Raw genomic sequence first — 22,968 nt, 5'->3', positions numbered from 1 at the left:
AGAAGGGGTCAACTGAGGATGAGATGGTTGGATGGCATCACCAACTCAGTGGACATGAGTTTGAGTAAACTCTGGGAGTTGGTGATGGACAGGGAGGCCTGGCATGCTGCAGTCCATGGGGTCGCAAAGAGTTGGACATGACTGAGCGACTGAACTGAACTGAACTGTTGGGATTCTTGGAGTTGGAATGGCAGATGAATTAGAAAAGTAGGTGCTGTAGACACTCTTGTTTATGTCACCTGGTCGCCCACCAAGTCCTACTTGAACCAACTACTGTCACAGCTTCCCAGGTTCCTTATGGGGACCACCAACTTGCCTTGGAGTATCTGCATGGGATTTCACTTCCTTGGATGTCTCTTGCTCACCCCTCTGCCTCCTTGCTTTCAAGCAATGGAAGGAAAACGCCAGTTCAGCCACCACCTAGACCACAGCTGTCGATGGCAAACTGCCTCCCCATGGATTACTCTGGTGGACTGAAACCAGTAGGCACACTAGTTAATTTCAACTTTTTGTGACCATGCACTCGGTTCTCCTTTTCTCCCAGACCTAAATTTTGACCATACAACCTTTAGCTTTTTTCACCTCTGCTCACCGCCAGGCTCCTTTGGACTGGGTTAACCCGAATCCTCCCACGGACATAATAGCCCTCAAAGTTGCCTTGGCAAGAATGAGAGTTAAGATTACTAATTTACCAATAAGATTTAATGAAACCCCTCAGCAAACCATAAGCATTTACCAATGCCCTTAGGAACCTCAGTTCTCACAGGATCCCTGCGAGGTCATTATTAGAGCATCTTTGGCCACAGTGGTCCAGAATCCAGGCCAACAGAATCAGTAAAGATCATGCCCACAGCACCGTCCTTGCACTGGTTGGAGGGATCACCTCCCTTAAGAAAATTTACCAAGATAGTAGTTTTCCCATCTTCGTACTTTGTTAGTTATTGTCCTCCATTTGCTGAGGTTTATCTTTTCAATTCCTTTGCTTATTAAATCACTGAAGAGTATATACTGGTAAGAATAGACACCGTCCACAGACTGCAGACAAAACTCCTTCCTGTTATTGATGATAAACCATTTCAGAGAAGACCAGGCTGAGTCTAAAGGGTTCAGGTAATTATAAGGAGAAGGCAGAGTGAGTAGTTTATGGCCGTAGGACTTGGCTACCTCAGGACAACACGTGACACTTGTTAAGTTAACCACTGAGGGAACATGGACCTGGGCCTCGGTCTCTTTGCCTTCCTTCAGCCTCATCTCATCCTGCCGCCTTCTCTCTTTGACCACAACGGTGCACTTGCCATAGGTCTTCTTCACAACATCACAGAACTCGAAGAAGAGGTTGTCTTCCTGTCTGACGCATAACTCATCCCTTAGGAACATTCGATATTTCCACGGCACCCAGCCTTGACTACCACCGGCGTGCACAATACACCAGGTTGGAGTTGGCATGTAATAACCATCACTAAAGTCCTCCCCAGTTACAAGACTCTCAGGGATTTCGGTTTCCCCAAAATACACTGTTGTAAACCCATCGTATTGCAGTGTTCTCAGGGTTTGCAAATACTGGCGACATTGCTTCCTCTTGATGCTATCGAATAGATTTCTGGTAATGATGTTTCTCAAAAGAGGTTTTGCAAAGTGAGGCATGGTAGGTCTTCAAGTGTTTTTCAAAATTTGTCTGTCTCCCTCTGGCCAGAGTAGCATGATGACCTCATAAAGGGCTTTCTTACAGCTGAGCTGGTCCCACAGATACACTTTGGATTTCAAGGCATCATGGAACACACTGAGAGCAATCCCTGTCTGGCTTCTATGATATGGGAACAGGAACTGCTAGCCATCCACGATGGTACTTTGACATCACGTTTGCAGTAGGTCTGGAGAGAGACTGGCAATTGTGTTAGTTTGTTAAGGTTGCCATAACAAAACAGCTGAAATTTATTTTTTTGCAGTTCTGAAGGCTGGAAGTTCAAGATCAAGGTGTCAGCAGGTCTGGTTTCACCTGAGACCTTTCTACTTGGCTTTCACATGGTCACTGTCTTGCTGTGTTCTTATTTGGCTTTTCCACATGTCTCTGTCCTAATCTCCTCTCCTTATTAGGTCACCAGTTCTTTGGGATTAGGGCTCATCCCCTGAATCTCATTGTACTTTAATCACCTCTTTAAAGACCCTGTCTCCAAATATAGTCACATTCTGAGGTGCTGGGAGTCAGGGCTTCACCATGAGATTTGGGGGAGACAGAATTCAGTCCCTGACAGCAACCTGTTAACAGTGATGAGCCAAGTTCCTGACTCATTTCCACGTGGGTCGTAAGGGTCATATTTATATTTATTCTTTCACCCATTCTGAGCACCTACTATGCACCAGGAATTGTGCCAGCTCCCAGTGGTACAGTCATGACATGTCTAGTGAGGCCTGAGCATGTATGTGGTTTATGTCTGTGTATGCAGCAGAGACATTACTTTCCGCACAAAGGTCCCTATAGTCAAAGCTATGGTTTTTCCAGTAGTCTTGTATGGATGTGAGAGTTGGACCATAAAGAAAGCTGAGTGCTGAAACACTGATGCTTTTGAACTGCAGTGTTGGAGAAGACTCTTGAGAGTCCCTTGGACTGCAAGATCAAACCAGTCCATCCTAAAGGAAATCAGTCCTGAATATTCATTGGAAGGACTGATGCTGAAGCTAAAACTCCAATACTCTGGCCACCTGATGCAAAGAGCCAGCTCGTTGGAAAAGACCCCGATGCTGGGGAAGATTGAGGGCAGGAGGAGGAGACGACAGAGGATGAGATGGTTGGATGGCATCACTGACTCAATGGACATGAATCTGAGCAATCTCCAGGATATAATGAAGGACAGGGGGGCTTGGAGGGCTGCAATCCATGGGGTTGCAGTCAGACACGACTTAGTGACAGACCAGTGATTAATTATCTCCCCCTAGTGGTAGAAGAGAGTATCAGACAGAGGAACTTAAACCCCTAACAGTTTACAGAAAATCCATGGGCATGGTCAGTGGTTTATTCCCATGCTTAGGTCATCCGCTACCCATTTTTCAAGAAGATGGCAAGATGTTCCACAATTTCCAAAACTGAGTTTTAAACCCCAAAGTCTAGGCAATCACCTGTGTTTAAAATAAACCTGAACCAGGTAGGCATAAGTTCTCCATGAAATGTCAGGGGAAAGTCCCCCTCTGATTATTTTGGGATTTGTAGCTTATAGAGTCAAAATCTCCCGTATTTCAAACTTTGTGTGTGTGTTGTGTTTTCAGCTGCTCAGTCGTGTCTGACTTGTTGCGACCCCACGGACTGTTGCCCGCCGGGCTCCTCTGTCCATGGCAAGAATGCTGGAGTGGGTTACCATTTCCTTCTCCTGACCCAGGGATCGAACTCGTGTCTCCTGCATTGGTAGGTGGATTCTTCACCAATGAGCCACCTGGGAAGCCATTTGAAACTTTGATTCTATATAAATTCTGTTTTCTAAGTTGTGATACAGAGCCTCCAGCAATATAGCAAAATGTAAGAAAAATGTAATTCCTTTTATCCCTCATGCTTAAAACTCCAAGTTCCACCAATCTGGGCCAGGGTGGCGTGGGGGTCGGGGTGGGTATCTACTAAGAGGCATTCTTGCAAAGTGTCCATGTGGCTGCCAGCAATGAGACCAAATACTCCACCGTATTTGTGGCTTTGGTTACTGCTCCCTCATTCCCCATCCTCTCCGGTATCTTAAGAGAAGTGAAAAAACATGAACTTTTTTAATAGAGACCTTAATCTGTTAGATGCAGAGAAAAATACTTATGGACCCCGGTTCTCACACATCTGAAAGTCTTCTTGGTATCCCGTCCTTCATCTCATACCAGCAAATCCCAACAAGCAAACTGGTGGGAAGAGGACAAAGGCCACCTGGGCCCCTCTTTCTTCTTTGCAAAGGGATTCGGCAGCCTGACTTCTTCCTGGACTTGGTACCCACCCTGGCAGGGGGGGGTCTCACCCCGGCTCCTCCCTGCAAGGACCTCACAGGCTCAGCAGAGGTGCCAATGCTCCTGGAGGGGTGAACAGCCTCCCTCCACACCAAGGATGCAAACACGGGAAAGGGCCACAGTGCTTGCAGGAGGAGCCAAAGAGGAGACAAGGAGTGGATGCGCCAGGGAGCAGATAAGAAGGATGGAGGGCTGGGTGATGTGGACCGTCTATGGCCTAGTCCTCTACAGAGGGGCACCTCTGATCTGGCACCAATGGCGAGGAAATGCTGGGAATGCAAAACCCCCTCCTCCTCTGACTACACAGAGGAGAGCGAAGGGGAGGGAGACACGCACACACGTACTCTGGCTTATTCTACAAAGGTTATTTTATTTTAGCAAACAAAATACTGGTTCTTCTAAAAGCATATAAAAATTCACATCATTTTCAGTTAGGCTAGAGGCTGCGAGTTTGTCTTCTGACATATCGTTCAATAATTAAGACTTTTTTTCCAGCCGGAGTCCACTCGAGCTGACATTTACACCACGAAATCTAGAAGGGAAGACCAAAGGGATGAGGATGAACTGTCTGGCAGAAAAACTGTGAATGTTTTACTTGCTCAGCATCTACCTTTATGCTCAGCCATTTAAACTGAAACAGAAACCACAGAAGCTTGTCTATTGATGAATGTATTTTTAGCATCACAATTTCCTTTCATCTAAAAATCCTTTCGGTTTAAAACAAGGCTCTGGGCTAAGCGTCAATAAGCCTCCAGCCTAGGGGGGTAACCGGAGCCCCCTGGTCAGTTCTGGGCTCAGCTGGGCAAACCAAGCATCTCTCCTTCACACTGGGCTGCTATGGATGTTTGTGGGAGGGAAGAAGCATCTGTGATCTCGCACCTAATTTCTGCCTCCTCTCCAGAGTTAATGTACAAAATGATGACTCTGTCTGGATTAGAAATCCAGGCAACATTTCAGTGGAAACTGCCTTCCCTCACCTTTTTTAGTTTCCAAGTACTCCCCGTTTCCCCGCTCAAGGGCGGGCTAAGTCACTTCAGTCGTGTCCGCCTCTTTGCGACCCCATGGACTGTAGCCCGCCAGGCTCCTCTGTCCATGGGGTTCTCCAGGCAAGAATACTGGAGTGGGTTGCCATGCTCTCCTCCAGGGGATCTTCCTGACCCAGGGATCGGACCCACGACTCTGATGTCTCCTGCACTGGCAGGCGGGTTCTTTATCACCTGCACCCCCTGGGAAGCGCCCCACAACCCCCCCCCCCCCAACTCTAGTGCTTGCTCCTAAATTTCAGTCAATAAAAATGTTTTTTGTTTTTTTTCAGAAGGCAAGGTTTAATAACAATAACTTCCTCTGTCTGCAATGCGTACAGCTCGCCAAGGCCCAGGGAGCAGTGGGCGATGAGAGGACCGTTCCCTATCCTGGGGGGAGGACTGGGAGCCCAGTGTTTCCCGCGGCTCCATCCTGAGTTTAGGACACAGTACAGCCAGGGGTGAGGCCCTGCGGTTGGATGTCCGACCTGGGTTCAGTTCTGCTTCTGTCCTTGACCGTATACAGGGTGGGCCATGTTCTCAGTCTGAATGGACCACACAGGGCTGCCAGGAGTGGTCAATAACGTGGCCATCTGTGAAATGCTTAGGAAAATGCTAGCACAGAAGAATCATTCCCTACATATTGCAATTATTATTAATGAAAAATCTATGAGTCTTGTAAAGGAAATCATCTCTACAGAAGCCTATCTCAGGGTGGACAGGGCTTTTGGAGGTTACCAAACCCAGCTGCTGAGAAGACAGTAGAAGAATCACCTGTGAGGTTTTTGAAAGAACAGGTGCCCAGATCCAGTCACAGATGTAACGGAGTCGCTCTGAGGCTGGACCCTGGGCATCTGCATTGTAACAAGGACCCCAAGCAAGTCCTGATCATTAGCCAACTTTGGAAACCACTGATCCAGGATTCCCTGCTATCATATGTGAATCCTCTCATTTTTTAGAGAAAAGCACAGAACTCAACCTGAGAAGTGATGAAACTAGGTGAGCACATGAGAATGAAGGAACCTGTTGACCATCATCAGTCCAACCTGTAAGCAGGGAGGTGAATAACTTCCTGGTGCCTTAACTCAAACACGTTCTGGGCAGCCCCTGGGCGATGTGACAGCTCCCAGATGGCTGAGTGGTAGAGAAACCGCCTGCCAATGTAAGAGACCTGGGTTTCATCCTTGGGTCAGGAAGATCCCTGGGAGTAGCAAATAGCAACCCACTCCAGGATTCTTGCATGGATAATCCCAGGGACAGAGGAGCCTGGCGGGGGTCTCAAAGAGTTGGACACGACTGCGTGCACGTGCGTGCACACACACACACGAGCTCCGGGACAGGCACCAGGCTATAGCAATGGGGAAGATTTTGTGCTGGTCGAGTGGTCATAGGGAAGGCTTTCTGGTCCAGAGGACTAACAAGTAAAGGCCAAGAGAATCTACCGTGGTCAAGGTGGTCTGCAGGAGCGTGGGGAGAGGCAGCAGAGGGGGACACGTGACCTGGGTGAGGACGTGTGGAGAAGGACTTACATGCCGAATCTAGGAGTCGGGCTTCATTTTGAGGTCAGCAGGGTTTCTTAATCTTAGGTACTGGTAGGGTTCTTAAGTGACCTGCGATCCCACGTCCTCCCCATTCCTGTCTGCAATTTTAGGTCCAATTTAGGTGTTTCTAGTACGTGAGCTTCTCCAGGGAGAAGGTCCATAACTTTCACGAAAGACTCAGGAGTCCCGTGACGCAAATTCTGTCACACACCCCTGCTCCTGTGAAGGGAGAACCTTTGCAGGCTCAGAGCAGAGACGAGGACTTGTCCATCCCCCGTGGCCCCTGAGCAGATGGGGCTCAAAGTCAGGACCTGCACTCGGACCTGACACAGAGCTGCTCGACCTCCCGGGGCAGGTGGAGCCCTGCGCCCTCCCAGAGTCTCAGGCCCGAGGGAGGCGTTCTTGTCACATCCAGGGGCAGGCCCGCCCTAACCTGCTGTGTAGTTCACGTCTGCAAGGCCCATACCTTTCACTCCCCTTTAGCTCTCCTTCTTCTCCGCCTGCTTCCTCTTCTCAGCTTCCAGCTTCTGCTTTGCTTCCAATCGCTTCCTCTGGTAGACTTTGACTCCGGCAAACGCCAGGCAGAGGATTAGTGTTTTCGCCGCCAAGATATACAGCAGCAGAGGGAAGTGTTCAAGCACCTTAAAGAAGAAAGAAAACTCCCGGAGACGTTCTGCTATGGATGGGGAATTTTCTTTCACGTGCCTTCATTCAGCACACATTTCCCGTGCGCTTGTTAAGCACTGGGCACTGGGCTGGGTGCTGGGGCCTCCTTGGCGCAGGAGAGATGAGGGCCCGGTTCCAGGTTGCAGGCAGCCTGGTTCCAGGTGCCCTTCACCAGCCCTTGGCTGCTGGCTTCACAGATGCCATAGCTGTGCTCTCTCACAGCCTGACCGTGCACTTGGCCCCTCACCCCCTGAGCCGGAGGCAGCAGCACGGTCCACAGTGAGCAGCTGGAGCCGGGGGATGGGGCACAGCCCCGCTCGGGCCGCCCACTGACCCATGCACAGAACGTGACTTCCCCCAGCTTCTGCCTCTTCACCTGCAAAGGGAGGCTGGACCAAATCTTCCTTCTGAATCTCCTCACTTATAGGATGCTATGATTGGCTCTTGCTTCGAGCCATGCATTAGCACTGGTATTTGGAGGCAAAATAAATATAAAAGTAAAATACAGCAGAACTTAAAACATTAAAGCTTAGCTACTTAATTCACTGTTCCCGTAATTCTTTTGTTGGAGGAAAGTTTTAACCCACTGGCTAAAATAATAAAATGGTTATCTGGGGAATAACTAGGGATTGGAATCACTCACCTTTTGCATGAGCGGGCTTTATTATGAAATTCTATATATCACAAGTATCTCAAGGCAAATAGTATACTAGCTTGGGAAACATGATTAGTAAGACCTGAATAATAATTATGAGCTTTTTGTGTGTGGTTAAAAATTCCTTCCCAGATAAAGTGAAAAGGTATGCTTTCGTTGAGAGATCATTATTCCGGAGGACCAAGTAGGATTTAGTCCAGTGAAATCCTTAGGTGAAATGCCAACCATCACTTAATTATATGCAGCACTGGGACAAGGAGACTCTTCCATGGAGACTGCACGTGTGCCCCCCCTAATGGTTTAACTAAAGCTGATCTGAAACAGGTTAATGAAAACTTCAGCTGAGAACAGTCCGCTCACAGACGTGGAGAGCTGTGAAAGGATCTGAATGAGAACTCAGTCTACACTTCATTCTACAAAGGAGGAGAGAAAAGCTCAGGGCGGTGGTGAGGCCACCCCCGCATCACACGGCTAATTCAGGAGGAGAGAGAGTTGGAACAGAACACTCTGACTCCTATGTCAGCCGTCTTCCCACTGACTCTTGATTTCAATGAAATGGAATTAACTGAAATCAACAAATTATGTCCGAGAACACTCTGAGTAACTAGATAATAGTTTTCAACCACAGAATCAGGTTAAACAGTAAAGAATAAGCATAATCTACACACTTCAGAAAGCTCACTCTGGCAAACAGTATACAAGACTAAAAAGGTTACAAAAGCAAAAACCTTTTACCCTGATGAGTACAAGCTGCTTAGAACAGTGACTTGGTGTCCAGGCCCTTCCTGCCTCAGAACTACGGCTAATCTCCCTGACTTCTCCCCAGCAACCCTCTAACTCATCAATTCATCTACTTTCTTGAAGGGTCACATCTTAGAGGTGAGGCTTGGCTCTACATTCACAAGCCAGCTAAGAAAGAAAAGATGCTAACGTTTACCTCCTTGGAGACAAAACTCACCATTTAGAGATATAAACTTCATTTTACGTTCACTAGGACTTTCCCAGGCTGAGCCCTAGTTAGCCCTAGATGCTGGCAAGTCACTCCCTCCCAATTCTCTCCGTCTCTATGGATAAGCCCCTGGAGTCCTGTTATAATCAAACCCCTATCACAGCCCACAGTTCATGTGTGAGTGCTGAGACGCTTCAGTCGTGTCCAACTCTTTGAGACTCTCTGGACTAAAGCCTGCCAGGCTCCTCTGGTCATGGGATTCTCCAGGCAAGAATACTGGAGTGGGTTGCCATGCCCTCCTCCAGGGGAATCTTCCAGACCCAGGGATCGAACCTGCATCTCTTGGGTCTCCTGCACTGGCAGGCAGGTTCTTGACCACTAGTGCCACCTGGGGAAGCCCAAGGTTCCCCAAGATCTAAACCAAAACGAAGCTCTAGCAGCGACAGGATATACATGGAAACCAGAAGTTAGAAACCCACTGAAATGGAAGCACGTTGACAAACGAAGCCAGGGAAGTGGTTTCGGTGTTTGCTTTGTCTTTAAAGGTTGTGGGGAGGAGGCGGCAAGAGGCGGAAGTTTCGGGACTGAGAGCAGAGCAGTGGAAGTCAAGGACACTATAAGGGCTAAAGCGCAAACTTTCAGGGCCACTGTTCCTGCAACTCTCTCAGGCACGTTTGCTAAATCTTGAGTCGTGGGAAATCTCTTCCTTTGATTTCCCTTTGAACAAAACCCTCAGATTAACTCCCAAACCTTCAGGGAAGTAAATCTAGAAAACATAGTTGGGTGGTCTAGATCTTTATCACTTTTTTAAACAAACGCTGATACTTGTGTAATGAGAATGACTGACTTTTTAAATTTATTCTTGGCCACGTCCTGCGGCATATGACATCTTAGTTCCCTGACCAGCGATCAAACCCTTGCCCCCTATGTTGGGAGCTCAGAGCCTTAACCACCGGACCGCCAGGGAAGCCCTGAGAATGGCTGACATTTTCAATACCCCCAGTTGCTGAGGTACTAAGGCACAGAGTGCTTGCTGTCGCTGACTGCTGCTCATGGCCACAGGCTGACGGAGGTAGACAGCGAAGCACAGGATGTCTTGGGGACCCCACGGGGCTTTAACTTCCTTCGGGGGGCAGGGGGACGGTCACTGCAGTTCGCGCAGAAGGCCATTCCTCTCAGACACCACCTGGAAGGGCTCCCTGGTAGCCCTGGAGCTGTGTGTCTGCCCGAAGGTCGCGAAGGTACAGGCAGCTTTGCTCCTGACACAGCAAAGGACTCCTTCTGTGACAAGTCGGGTTGGCCTGGTTGGTTAAGAGGGTTGCTGTCACTCCACAACTAAAAAGAAAGCTTTCTCTGTGCAGGGGCTCACCGGGATACATCAGTTCCACCTGGGAACTCGTTCACCCCCAGGCCAACGCGATCAAACTCCACTGGGTGGACCCGCAATTCATATTTCAACGCGTCCTCAAGGTCGTTTTGAGACGCGCTGTGGCCTCAGAGCACCAAGTCCACACACTGACGCTTGCTGACGGTGGCCTCTGGTACCAGCTACCGCCCCGTCACCAACTACTCGCTTCAGGCTCTGCCAATGCTACAAACCCTTCACTACATCTCAGCCCACACTGCGCCTGGCCCCCTTCTCCCCACGTGCTCTCATCCCCCTGTCTTTCCTTCCTGGCCTTTCTATGGGCAGCTCTGGAACACCCCACATGTGTGACAGGGGTGTTCCTACATCTCCAGGCCCTTCAGAGTCTTTACTCTACCTCCTGAACCTTGGCCAGGCTCCTCCTGGAGAAGAGTCCCCAGAGGCCCCCTGTGTGGCCCCCAGGCCCCACGGAGCTGGGGAAGGAGGGGGCTCTGAAGCTGAGCGCCAAAGAATTGATGCTTTTGAACTGTGGTGTTGGGAGAAGACTCTTTGAGAGTCCCTTGGACGGCATGGTGATCCAACCAGTCCATCCTAAAGGAGATCGGTCCTGAATATTCACTGGAAGCTGAAGCTGAAACTGCAATACTTTGGCCTGATGCAAAGAACTGACTTGTTGGAAAAGATCCTGATGCTGGGAAAGACTGAAGGCAGGAGGAGAAGGGGATGACAGAGGATGAGACAGTTGGATAGCATCACCGACTCGATGGACATGAGTTTGAGCAAACTCCAGGAGTTGGTGATAGACAGGGAGGCCTGGTGTGCTGCAGTCCATGAGGTCACAAAGAGTAGGACATGACTGAGTGACTGAACTGAACTGTACTCTCCTGACTCCCTGATCCTGCTTCCAGATCTCCCCATTTCCTGTGATGAAAGCCAGTGGCTGTTCCGAAAATGCTTATGATAATTGAAAAAATATACATGATGAGATCCTAAGTTTGGAGATATACACATTACACATATATAGAAAACACATGGGGAGAAAATACACCAGAATTGTTAACATTAATAGCAGCCGTCTCTGGATAGTGAAATGATATATGATTCTGACTTGATTTGATCCTTTTCAAAGCATCTATTTTCATGATTGCCCTAGTAGCCACCCTGCACCTACCCCACTCCAATTCCTTAAAGGCGGTAACATAACACCCCCCTGCCCCCATAAAACCCGCTGACTGTGGCCCACACTCTTCTGAAGGCTTGTGGCTCACAGGACACTCTTGGTTGCCCTTCAACTTCTGCTTCCATCAGCTGTATCGAAGGTTTTACAGGGGTCAGCTGTGTTTATTCCACAGTCAGTATATTTAAGTAGCACTTGATATCATAATAGATACTCTATTTAAACATGGCACTCATGAAATATGGCCACAGAAAGGAAAGGCTGTTGCCATGAAAACTAAGGTGTCTGTTTTGAAAGACTCAATTTGAATCAGGAAAAAAAAATACTGTTGGCAACACAAATGTGAAAGATTAAGGAAGAAGAGTGTAAAAATCAGGAAGGATTTTGTATGTTGATTGCTTCTTAAGATCTTTTTCTTCCACTTTGAAGAAACCTAAAGTGTGAGATTATAGGTGAAACTTCAAAGGGGCGGTTTTTGCGAGCAAAGTGAGGCATGTCTGAGGGTAGTCGACGTCCTCCCAAAGAAAAGGTCTTCCTCTGAAAATCTGGTGAAAAAATGTACATTTATGTGTTCACTTAAAGTACTATATATCACGATTCCTGCATTTTCTTCTTTTTTTTTTCTTAGTCCACCTATCTCTACAGAACTATTATTCTGAATTTTTACAATCAGGAGAAAGAAAACCCCCAAGCCATAAATGTTTGATGGTATTCTTACCTTCCAGTTCATGCTGGACCAACTGGGAGCTCACGCCTGGTCGTGTGGGTCACGCAGACAAGGAGGAGAGGGAACCCCAGTGGGGGCAGGTCTCACTGTTCTGATGGGGAAGAGAAGAAACAAGTCAATCTGAGTTTTCTAGACAGACCGCCTTAGGAAGACTTCTCTTGGATGGAGAGAGAGAGCCCACGAGCCAAGACAGCAAGCTCTGCAGAGAGGAGGGTTACGCCTCCCCAGCAAGCGAGACAGCCTCAGCTCTTGCAGAGCAGAACAATCTCCTTGGCTACTCTTGACCAGGGAAGGGAGCACAGCCAAGCAGAGGTGTTGGCCCTGCTCCTAAGGGAAAGTGTGCTCCCAACTCCATTCATCTGTGGACAAAGGTGCCCAGGCCCTAATCTGACCCTCTCCCCACCTCCTGACCTGAACAAGAGCTGGTCTGTGGATGGGGGTATCATTTTCTGTCTCAGGTCCTGTGAGTATTAATTAAAGGAATACTGTTGTGCTTTAGTATTCACTGAATTTATTAATTTATTTATAAATTGGGCTGCGTTAGGTTTTAGATGCGGCATGTGGGATCTTTTATTGTGGCTCTCGGGCTCAGCAGTAGAGGTACGTGGGCTTAGCTGCTACACAGTGCGTGCAATCTCAGTTCCCTGATGGGGACTGAACCTGTGTGCCCTGCGTTGGAAGATGGATTCTTAACTGCTAGAATGCCAGCGAAGCCTCAAGGTAATATTGGTTTTCAAAAATATATGGTGGGAAGGGAATCAAGGATAGAGGGGAAATGGTATTAAGAAAGTCATTCTGATCTTAGAATTTCCTCTAAAACGTCAGAGAGACGGAGGGGAAAGTGAGGCGGAAGAGACAAGGCAGGGACTTGGCCGGGGCACAGGATTTGCTCTGAGGCCTCCCACGTCATTATTTTTAGACTAGGACACATACCCCATGAGTCAGAAGACTTGAGCTCTGGATGAAGGGCCTACACGCTCTGGAAAGTGACTCCCCTCTGGGGGCCTCCGAGCCATCTGTAAATGAAGACAGGGAATGTCAACTACATGGGCTCTGGGGGCCTCTACTTCTGCAATTCAGAGACTGTCAGCGTTAAGAATCACAGCTTCACTTTACTGTGCCTGGCCACGCTCAAGTGCACTGCGTGCCAATAACTCAGCTAGTCTTCACACCAGTCCCAAGAGGTGTAGTTTATCGTCTATACTTTGGAGTGTGTGTGTGTGTGTGTGTGTGTGTGTGCGCGCGTGTGTGTGTGCACGTGTGCGTGTGCACGCACAGGCGCGCACTCAGTCACGTCCAACTCGTTTTGCAGCCCCATGGATTCCTCTGTCCATGGGATTCTCCAGGCAAGAATACTGGAGTGGGTTGCTATGTCCTCCTCCAGGGCACCTTCCTAACCCAGGGACTGAACCTGCATCTCTTAGGTCTCCTGCACTGGCAGGCGGGTTCTTCACCACTAGTACCAGTTTATGTAACAATGACACGTCCACAGTCACAGTAAGGACTGGGATTGTAACTCATCCAGTCCGGCCCCAGGGTCTGATCCTAATGCGGACAGAGAGCTCTGCATTAAATAATCATGTGGATGCCTTTCTTTAAATGGACTTACAATTAGAATTAAGAAAAACAGAAAAACTCACAGGCCTTTAGAATGGGGAAAATGAGATAAACTTCAGAGAAGATTTTTTTGAAAACTTTCACTTACAAAAGCATCTAAACATAAAAAGTTCAGACCTCCTTCACATCCAAGGTCATAGTATCTTGAACACAAGCAGGCAGTTGGCACAAGATAGCCAAGCTTTCCCCATGACTTTTTCAAAGTTAGATAAGCTCACGACAGGAATTTATACCATAAATCTGTTTAAATGAAATGACCATGATTGAAGGCGCTCTTTGTGCTTAGTCGCTCAGTCGTGTCCGACTCTTTGCGACCCCGTGGACTGTAGCCCGCCAGGCTCCTCTGCCCATGGGATTTTCCAGGCAAGAACACTGGAGTGGGTTGTCATGCCCTCCTCCAGGAGATTTTCCTAACCCAAGGTTCAAACCCAGGTCTCCCACATTGCAGGTGAATTCTTTACCGTCTAAGCCACCAGGAAAGACCGAAGGTGCTCATTACTCTCATTATAAAAGGTTTCTTTGTCTATAAGGAGCAGCAGATTCTGACCTGCCCTGGGGAAATATGTTCCTAACAGGTTACAACCTGTTGCTGGAATTTTCACTTTGAATAATCTCTGATAATCTCAGGAATGAGCCATGCTGTAAATTAAAATGTCTAAGGTTGTATCAGTTTTATTTTTCTCACCTCTACTTTTATTGAGTTTTCTATAAGTAGATAGGTTTGGCTGTTTCCCACACATTTTCTGAGACCAAATGACTCATTTAGTGAAGTAGCTAAGATATTAATTCCCAAGGTCAAGGACCACAAAAAGGTCCAAAAAAACTTACAGGAGGAAGTAAAAAGAATGCCCAGTGATCTGGCCCTCTGGCAATCATGTCCTAAATTTACTAGTGGTATGACCTTGGATGAGTCACTGGGCCTCTCTAAACCTCAGTTCCCTCGTCTGTAAATTCTCCTTCAAAGACTGGATTATAAACATGAAGCACCATGCTCAGCACATGAAAAGCACTAAACAAATACCAACCATAATTGTTACGATAAATGTCTCTTTCCAGTAACGGACATGGTAAGCTGAAGAACATAAGCAACTGGTGGCCAGGGCAAATGAGACAGCAGGGCATGGGATAAAGAACCACCACCGGATGACCAGGAGAACTGGAGATCTGGACTCAATGCTTGGGGACACCGATGACAAGGCATCTGACCTGGGGGCAATCTATTAGCCTCTCTAAGCCAAAGTGTTACCATTTTAAAAATCCAACGAACAATGCTACAACTCTGAAATTCCTAAGTCACATTCTCTCTGATATCACAGCATCTAACTGTAAAAACATTACTGGCAGCTGCCTCACTGTCATATCTGGAGTGACAAAAATTCCACCTCTTCAGGAAAGAAACACGTTTAAGACCATCTGCAAAGCAGTGGAAAGAGTGTGTTTTGAGGGTGGGAGAGGAGAGGGCAAATTAATCAAACTCGTTCCCATCCACTGCCTCCAAATGACAACTCTTCCCCAATCTCCCTTACATTACAGGCCGCAACTCAGCCATTTCTGCAGCTCCCTGCAGGACTTCAGCAAGTGAGAAGAACTAAGAAAGCTAAAAATATCAGCAGGCTGGTTGCTCTGCTGCCATATGTACACCTGATGCAATCTTAGAACCAGGAGGCAGCTGGTGTCTGAGGGCTGAACTACAAAAGCCAACCAGATGGGGACAGTTTTGAGAGACATAAAATCTACGAAGTGCAAGAAGTTTTAAACTTCCCCTGGAACTATCCAGTCTTAGCTTTAAACTCAGAAATAACAATGGCTTAGAAAGAGATGGCTCTATTTCCTTTACTGCAAAAATATCCTGATTTTTCCTTTGTTAGATTTCTCCTAAGGAAAACAGAAAAGCTACTGGCTTATCTTGATTAGGCTAATTATAGCAATATGGTCAAGGTATAGTCCACAATTTTATTCTTGGTCCACCTAACAGACCCAAGGGTCGGTCCCTCTCTTGGCGTCTCACTCCAGCCATTCATTAGGCTGTGCCCTTAGTCTGAACTCCCTGAAATTGCTCTTTCCCAGCCTCTTTCCACCCCAACCCTTCACCCGGTCTTTGAAGTACCGATGGGTGCGTGGAGGAGGGGGCGGGGGGGGTTAAGATGAAGTGGGGGTTATCAGTTGGTTGACTTCTGAGCCCCACACCGGGGTCGGCCGGTGTTCCCAGGGCGAGAGGCTGGGCCTCAGCCCCTCTCTGTAACTGGAGGGCCAAGTAAAGGTCCTCTCTAGCCCCCACACTGGGGTGGGGGGCAAAACCTGCCCCGCTCAGACCTGAGGACGAGGGTCAAGGGCGACCACCGCTTACCCCACCATTCTACACAACACGTCCGGGACATTCGCTGGCCCCCAAACCTCTCTCGCTTGGAACCACATCTAGGTGTCCCCCTTCGGCCTGCGTGCCAGCCTCCACACGCCGCGCCCCACCCCCCGCCACTGGATCTGTGCATTTTGGGGTGCCTGGACAACTCAGCCAGGCAGGACGCTCCGCGGGGGTGGGCCGTGGTGGCTGTCACCCCCGCGGTCCCGCTGGAAAGCATCACGGAGAGAAAGCGCGAACGCGGAGCTGGCTGCCGAAAGCCTCGGCGCCCCCCAAAAGAGCAGCCGGGTTTCGGGTCAGGATCCGGGGGGAACCGACGCCGCCCACTTACAGCTCCAGGCCGCGGAGGATCCAGCTCGCGGGCCGCACGCAAACCGCGACTCCCATAATGCCGCGGGGAAACTACACGTCCCGAAATGCACCGCTCCTCGCCGAGCCTGCGCAGGAAGTCTGCGCGGTGAGCCTGCGCCGCCATAGTGGGTAGGCGGCTCCGCGCCACGGTCGTAGGCGGGGCCGCGCGCAAAGCACTACTTCCACCATGCCGCAGGGAAACTACACGTCCCGAAATGCACCGCTCTGCGCCGAGCCTGCGCAGGGAGTCTGCGCCGCCATAGTTGATAGGGGGCTCCCCTCGCCAGCGCAGTGGGTCCCGGACGCCGAGATGTGTTCCCGCTTCTTGAACCTGCCTTATGGGCCCGGGCGGAATTCGTTAGGCCTCGACGTGGTTCACCGGACAAGCTTGGCCAGTCCAGGGGCGAACGTCCGGGGCGTGTGCCAGGCGTTTTCGTCTACGCAAGGCGGAAGGGGCACATTCTTGTTCTCACTGACCAGAGCTGGAAGAGGACGGCGGCGGGAGAGCGGGGCATCGCGGGGCCCCTTCCCCTCAGCTGTTTCTCATCCCTGGGTGTTCCACGCTCTGTGCCGCTGAGGGGACGTGGGTCCCCAATTCAGCTCAGTTCAGTCGCTCAGTCGTGTCCGACTCTTCGCGACCCCATGGACTGCAGCACGCCAGGCCTCCCTGTCCATCACCAACTCCCGGAGTTGACTCAAACTCATGTCCATTGAGTCGGTGATGCCGTCTAACCGTGTCATCCTCTGCCGTCCCCTTCTCCTGCCTTCAGTCTTTCCCAGCATCAGGGTCTTTTCAAATGAGTCAGTTCTTCGCATCAGGTGGGCAAAGTATTGGAGTTTCAGCTTCAGCATCAGTCCTTCCAATGAATATTCAGGACTGATCTCCTATAGGATGGAATGGTTGGATCTCCTTGCAGTCCAAGGGACTCTCAACATGTCTTCTCCAACACCACAGTTCAAAAGTATCAATTTTTCTGCGCTCCGTTTTCTTTATAGTCCAACTCTCACATCCATACATGACTAATGGAAAAACCATAGCTTTGACTAGACACACCTTTGTTGGCGAAGTAATGTCTCTGCTTTTTAATATGCTCTCTAGGTTGGCGGGAGACTCGGGTTCGATCCCTGGGTTGGAAGATCCACTGGAGAAGGAAATGGCAACTCACTCCAGTATTCATGCCTGGCAAATCCCATGGACCGAGGAGCCTGGTAGGCTACAGTCCTTGGGGTCGCAAAGAGTCGGACACAACTGAGCGACTTCACTCACTCACTCACTCACTAGGTTGGTCATAGCTTTTCTTCTTTTAATTTCATGGCTGCAGTGATTTTTGAGCCCCCCAAAATAGTCTGTCACTGTTACCATTGTTTCCCCATTTATTTGCGATGAAGTGATGGGACTGGATGCCATGGCCTTAGTTTTCTGAATGTTGAGTTTTAAGCCAACTTTTTCACTCTCCTCTCTCACGTTCATCAATTGCCTGTTTAGTTCTTCGCTTTATACCATATGTGGTGTCATCTGCATATCTGAGGTTATTGATATTTCTCCCAGCAATCTTGATTGCAGCTTGTGCTTCATCCAGTCCAGCATCTCTCATGATGTACTCTGCATATAAGTTAAATAGGCAGGGTGACAATATACATTCTTGACTACTCCTTTCCCGATTTGGAACCGGTCTGTTGTTGGAACCAGTCTGACATGGGTCCCCATAAATTTCCAAATTTAGCCTTCATTTTCTCTGCCAAAAATGCATTCCTTTTCCTTTGAGATAGCAGTAGGGTGCCCGTTACTAGGTTCCCAGATTCCTTCATTCAACAAGCATTTAGTAAACCAGAATGGAATTTGAGCCCACTCAGTCCCTGCTGCAAGCAGGGGTGCAAAGTGGACACCCAAATTCCAAGGTAACAAGAGGGAAGTTCACCCTTTTTTGGTTGAGGAAACTGAGGCAGGGGGAGATTAAGTGGTTGATGCAAGGAAACGTGAATTGGAGTGGCAAAATTGAGATTTGAACCCAGGCAGTCTCGTGGAATCCCGTTGGGAGTGTGGAGGGAAGGGCAAACTGAGGGACTGGGGGGAGGGGGTTCTGTCAACAAGTTCTGCCAAATTTTCCTGGAGAGAGTAACAAAAATAGCTTTGCTCTAAGCACTTTGCAGCTATTGTCTAATAAAAGTCTTACAAGCCTATAAAAGACATGATGTGACTATAACCATTTCACAGATGAAGAAACGGAGACACAAGCTGATTAAACTCTCCAGGGTTTTAAAGCCAGCAAGTGCCAGAGCTGGGACCTGACTCTGGGTAATCTGAATCTAGACTTATCAGGGCAGCCACTGCCATGGGTTCCTTTTCAAATGGCGTCTGAGCTCTGCTGTAAAAAGTGAGTGGGACTCAGTTCATATGGATGAACTGGAAAGTACTCTAAAAGCAGACGGGTGGGAAAGAAAACCAGCAACTTGTTGGAACTGGCGTTTTTATAGTTGCCAGGTTGAATGTGGTAAGGCTGGGTTCAGTGGGAATTGATGCTGGAGTGACAAAATGGAGCAGCAACTGTAGACCTGAAATGCTGGTAAATATTGGGCATTTCTCCTATTCCCCCAAAGTAAAGTTGGCTGCTAACCATCTGTGTTGGCCCCAATATACTTTAAGTGGTGATAATAAAACGTACTTAATTAGGGGAACCTAGATATATTTTCCCTCTTAATTTGTTTTCCTGTGTCAAAGAGAAACAAAGCTGGACACCAGTTGAAGTGTAAAGGATAGACTTGATTCAGTGACTATCACAATAGGGAAAAGAGCCCAGCATGAACCAAACTCAGTTTGTACAGAGGTAACGGCATTTTTAAAGGAGAAGGAGGGGGACTTCCCTGATTGATACCTGGACCAGAAACTAAGATCCCACGTGCAGTGGCAGAACTGAGCCCACGTGCTGCAGTAAGAGGAGTCTGCGCCTCAACAAAGACCCAGCGCAGCCAAAATTTAAAAAAAAAAAAAAATGAGAAGAAGGGACTGGGACAGCAGGTACTTGAGCAGAGTCAGTGGAAATTTATAAAAAGTGGAGGGGACTGGGTCAACCGCATCTGGGTTTGTCAATAGATGCTTACCTGGAGGAGAAACAAAGTTCAGCCTTTATGACTGGAGGCAGTGGTGCAAGTTAGAGCCATGACCTCCTTGAATGTTAGCGTATCAAAGAGACAAGGCAGTTCTGGGTGGCAAATGATTTATACCTCAAAGGAGGAGAAAAAGGATTTATACTTGAAAGGTTTCTGAAGTAAATGCTCTAGCAGGGATTCAAGGGGCTAATTTGCCTACCACCAGGTTTTGGCCTGAACACATAGTACATTCTCCTGTCTCCTTCTTGAGTTTTCCTAGGCAGGCACCTTAAAGCAGGCCAGGATCTCCTTAGGGATGTAGGTAGTGTCTGTTCAAGTCTCTTGGTGTGGAGAGGTGGATGGTATCTTTTGTGCCAAGAGTCTGCAGGGTTTTTAGGCCAAGGTTGAGGTGAAGTCAAGAAGGGGGTTCAAAGGAGCCTGACCAGGGTTTGGTCAAGGAGATAAATTTGGTCAGTTAGTAGAAACCTTGGATTCCTGTCTGGATCCAGACACAAAGCTGAGATTTTGTGGCCCGAGTTGCTGCTCCGGTTATTGTTCAGTCACTGAGTCGTGTCCAACTCTTTGCGACCCCAAGGAGTGCAGCATGCCAAGCTTCCCTGTCCTTCGCTATTTCCTGGAGTTTGCTCAAACTCATGTCCATTGAATCACTGATGCTATCCATCTGCTGCTTGGGGCATGTTGATTAAAATGTTCTGGAGACTTCCCTGGCAGTCCAGTGGTTAAGAATCTGCCTTCCAACCTACTGTATTCTTTTGTAAATGTTTAACACAATTTTTCATTAAAAAAAAAAAAAAAAAGAATCTACCTTCCAACGCAGGGGACATGGATTTGATACCTGGCTGGGGAACTAATGCTCAAAATTCTCCAAGCCAGGCTTCAGCAATACGTGAACCAGGAACTTCCAGATGTACAAGCTGGTTTTAGAAAAGGAAGAGGAACCAGAGGTCAAATTGCCAACATCCTCTGGATCATCGAAAAAGCAAGAGAGTTCCAGAAAAGCATCTATTTCTGCTTTATTGACTATGCCAAAGCCTTTGACTGTGTGGATCACACTAAACTGTGGAAAATTCTGAAAGAGATGGGAATACCAGGCCACCTGACCTGTCTCTTGAGAAACCTGTATGCAGGTCAGGAAGCAACAGTTAGAACCGGACATGGAACAACAGACTGGTTCCAATCGGGAAAGGAGTACGTCAAGGCTGTATATTGTCACCCTGCTTATTTAACTTCTATGCAGAGTACATCATGAGAAATGCTGGGCTGGAAGAAACACAAGCTGGAATCAAGATTGCCGGGAGAAATATCAATAACCTCAGATGTGGAGATGACACCACCCTTATGGCAGAAAGTGAAGAAGAACTAAAGAGCCTCTTGATGAAAGTGAAAGAGGAGAGTGAAAAAGTTGGCTTAAATCTCAACATTCAGAAAACTAAGATCATGGCATCTTGTCCCATCACTTCATGGGAAATAGATGGGGAAACAGTGCAAACAGTATCAGACTTTATTTTTGGGTGCTCCAAAATCACTGCTGATGGTGATTGCAGCCATGAAATTAAAAGATGCTTACTCCTTGGAAGGAAGGTTATGACCAACCTAGATAGCATATTGAAAAGCAGAGACATTACTTTGCCAACAAAGGTCCGTCTAGTCAAGGCTATGGTTTTTCCAGTGGTCATGTATGGATGTGCGAGTTGGACGGTGAAGAAAGCTGAGCGTCGCAGAACTGATGCTTTTGAAGTGTGGTGTTGGAGAAGACTCTTGAGAGTCCCTTGGACTGCAAGGAGATCCAACCAGTCCATCCTATAGGAGATCAGTCCTGGGTGTTCATTGGAAGGACTGATGTTGAAGCTGAAACTCCAATACTTTGACCACCTCATGCGAAGAGTTGACTCATTGGAAAAAACCCTAATGCTGTGAAGGATTGGGGGCAGGAGGAGAAGGGGAGGACAGAGGATGAGATGGTTGGAGGGCATCACTGACTCGATGGACATGGGTTTGGGTAAACCCTGGGAGTTGGTGATGGACAGGGAGGCCTGGCGTGCTGTGATTCATGGGGTCGCAAAGAGTCGGACACGACTGAGTGACTGAACTGGGGAACTAGGATCCCACGTGCTGCAGGGCAACTAGGTCTCACAACTGAGACTGAATGCAGCCAAAATTAATTAATTAAAAAAAGTTTCCGTGTGGTACAGCATTTCTGGGTTTCTGATCTAAGAAGAGAAACTACTCTTGCCATGTATGCTCTTGGAGTATGGGTGGCTTTCCTTAACAGTGTATTTAATGCTTCTATTAGCACAATTGCCTGCTTGTTATTAGGAAACAGACCTAATGTATCTCATTCTAAAGAGACAAATCTTGCAATCCATATAAGATGCTGAAGAAAGACTCCTGTTTTCAATTTGTTCTCCATGCTCTGAGACTTGAGGCTTTGTTCCCAATGCCCTGTCTTGGCTGAGTAGACGGGGAGCTGGGGAAGGAGCAGAGGATAAACAAGGCTGCATGAAGCTTCATGAGGCTACACCTCATATAGCTGTCTTGCTGTTGACTCTCCCCTCTCAGCTGCTCTCTGGACCCTAACCCGAGTTAGGCAGGCCCTCTGTCCTGGCTCCTCCCACTTTGTGTTGGTCCCCATTATAACACATTATAACATCCTGTCACATTATATCACCAGGATGTTCTGACTCCCTCTCTGTGTCTCCCTCCCTCTCTGCTGAGTGAGTTCCTCCAGCTCAGGGAATCACGTTCATCTGTATAGTCCTGGTCTAGGCCATTGACCCAGAAAGTGAAAGTGAAAGTTGCTCAGTTGTGTCCGATTCTTTGCGACCCCATGGACTATACAGTCCATGGAATTCTCCAGGCCAGAATACTGGAGTGGGTAGCCTTTCCCTTCTCCAGGGCATCTTCCCAACCCAGGGATCGAACCCAGGTCTCCTACATTTCAGGCAGATTCTTGACCAGCTGAGCCTCAACGGAAGCCATTGACCCAAGTAGACAGATAATAAATGGTGGTTGATTGAATTAAGGAATGAAATCACCTAATCTGTGAACTGGAGTTGCCTCTCCATAAATGAGATGGTCTGACAAGGATACTGTGATCTCCAAGGTGCCCTTGGCCCTGACATTCAATGATATCATGAGCTCAGGGTCAGAATATTAAGCATTTACTATCTAGCTCTTCAATAGACCTCAGCAATTCAGCCACTTTCCATACATTCGTGAAAATAAATTTCTTAAAACATAAAATAAGTAATTGTAAACCAAGAAAATAAACTGAGTGAAAAGAATGAGTTGTTTATCAAGCAGCATTTTCACGTTTTATCATTTTTTCTATAATAACAAGAACTTTTTTAAGTTAGTCTTCTGTAAAATTCAAAATATTAATTAAAACTGTTTCTGTTACACCAGGTAGTTGCTAAAGATTCCATTTATCTGGTATGGACTCTGCCCTTATGAAATGTTGG

The 22,968-nt window shown here is 47.9% G+C and overlaps 2 protein-coding genes across 3 annotated transcripts; both read right to left on the bottom strand.

The window, feature by feature from the left end:
* Positions 1-680: 680 nt before the first annotated feature.
* Positions 681-1,687, bottom strand: C2H21orf140 (chromosome 2 C21orf140 homolog). The gene has a single exon (XM_081572965.1). It carries the CDS (start codon positions 1,642-1,644, stop codon positions 889-891), a length of 756 nt encoding a protein of 251 aa, XP_081429091.1. The 5' UTR covers positions 1,645-1,687; the 3' UTR covers positions 681-888.
* Positions 1,688-4,322: 2,635 nt separating this feature from the next.
* Positions 4,323-16,441, bottom strand: SMIM11 (small integral membrane protein 11). Of its 2 annotated transcripts, XM_081572967.1 has the most exons (5): positions 16,380-16,441; positions 13,006-13,088; positions 12,064-12,163; positions 6,999-7,173; positions 4,323-4,501 (listed from the first exon to the last, which is right to left on the bottom strand). In XM_081572967.1, the coding sequence occupies exons 3-4, from the start codon at positions 12,073-12,075 to the stop codon at positions 7,012-7,014; spliced, it is 174 nt and encodes a 57-aa protein (XP_081429093.1). In that variant the 5' UTR covers positions 12,076-12,163; positions 13,006-13,088; positions 16,380-16,441; the 3' UTR covers positions 4,323-4,501; positions 6,999-7,011. The 2 variants fall into 2 exon arrangements, with proteins under 2 accessions (XP_081429093.1, XP_081429094.1); XM_081572968.1 differs by lacking the exon at positions 13,006-13,088.
* Between the last annotated feature and the right edge of the window lie 6,527 nt (positions 16,442-22,968).

This window comes from Giraffa tippelskirchi, chromosome 2 (genome assembly GCF_054371585.1).
Source record: "Giraffa tippelskirchi isolate mGirTip1 chromosome 2, T2T-mGirTip1v1.2.pri, whole genome shotgun sequence".
NCBI lineage: Eukaryota > Metazoa > Chordata > Mammalia > Artiodactyla > Giraffidae > Giraffa > Giraffa tippelskirchi.
The sequence above is the reverse complement of the archived record's forward strand: the minus strand, read 5'-3'. Positions and strand labels throughout refer to the sequence as shown.

Excerpts from the sequence above, each read along its gene's own strand:
- C2H21orf140 (XM_081572965.1), bottom strand. The coding sequence starts at position 1,644 with ATGCCTCACTTTGCAAAACCTCTTTTGAGAAACATCATTACCAGAAAT.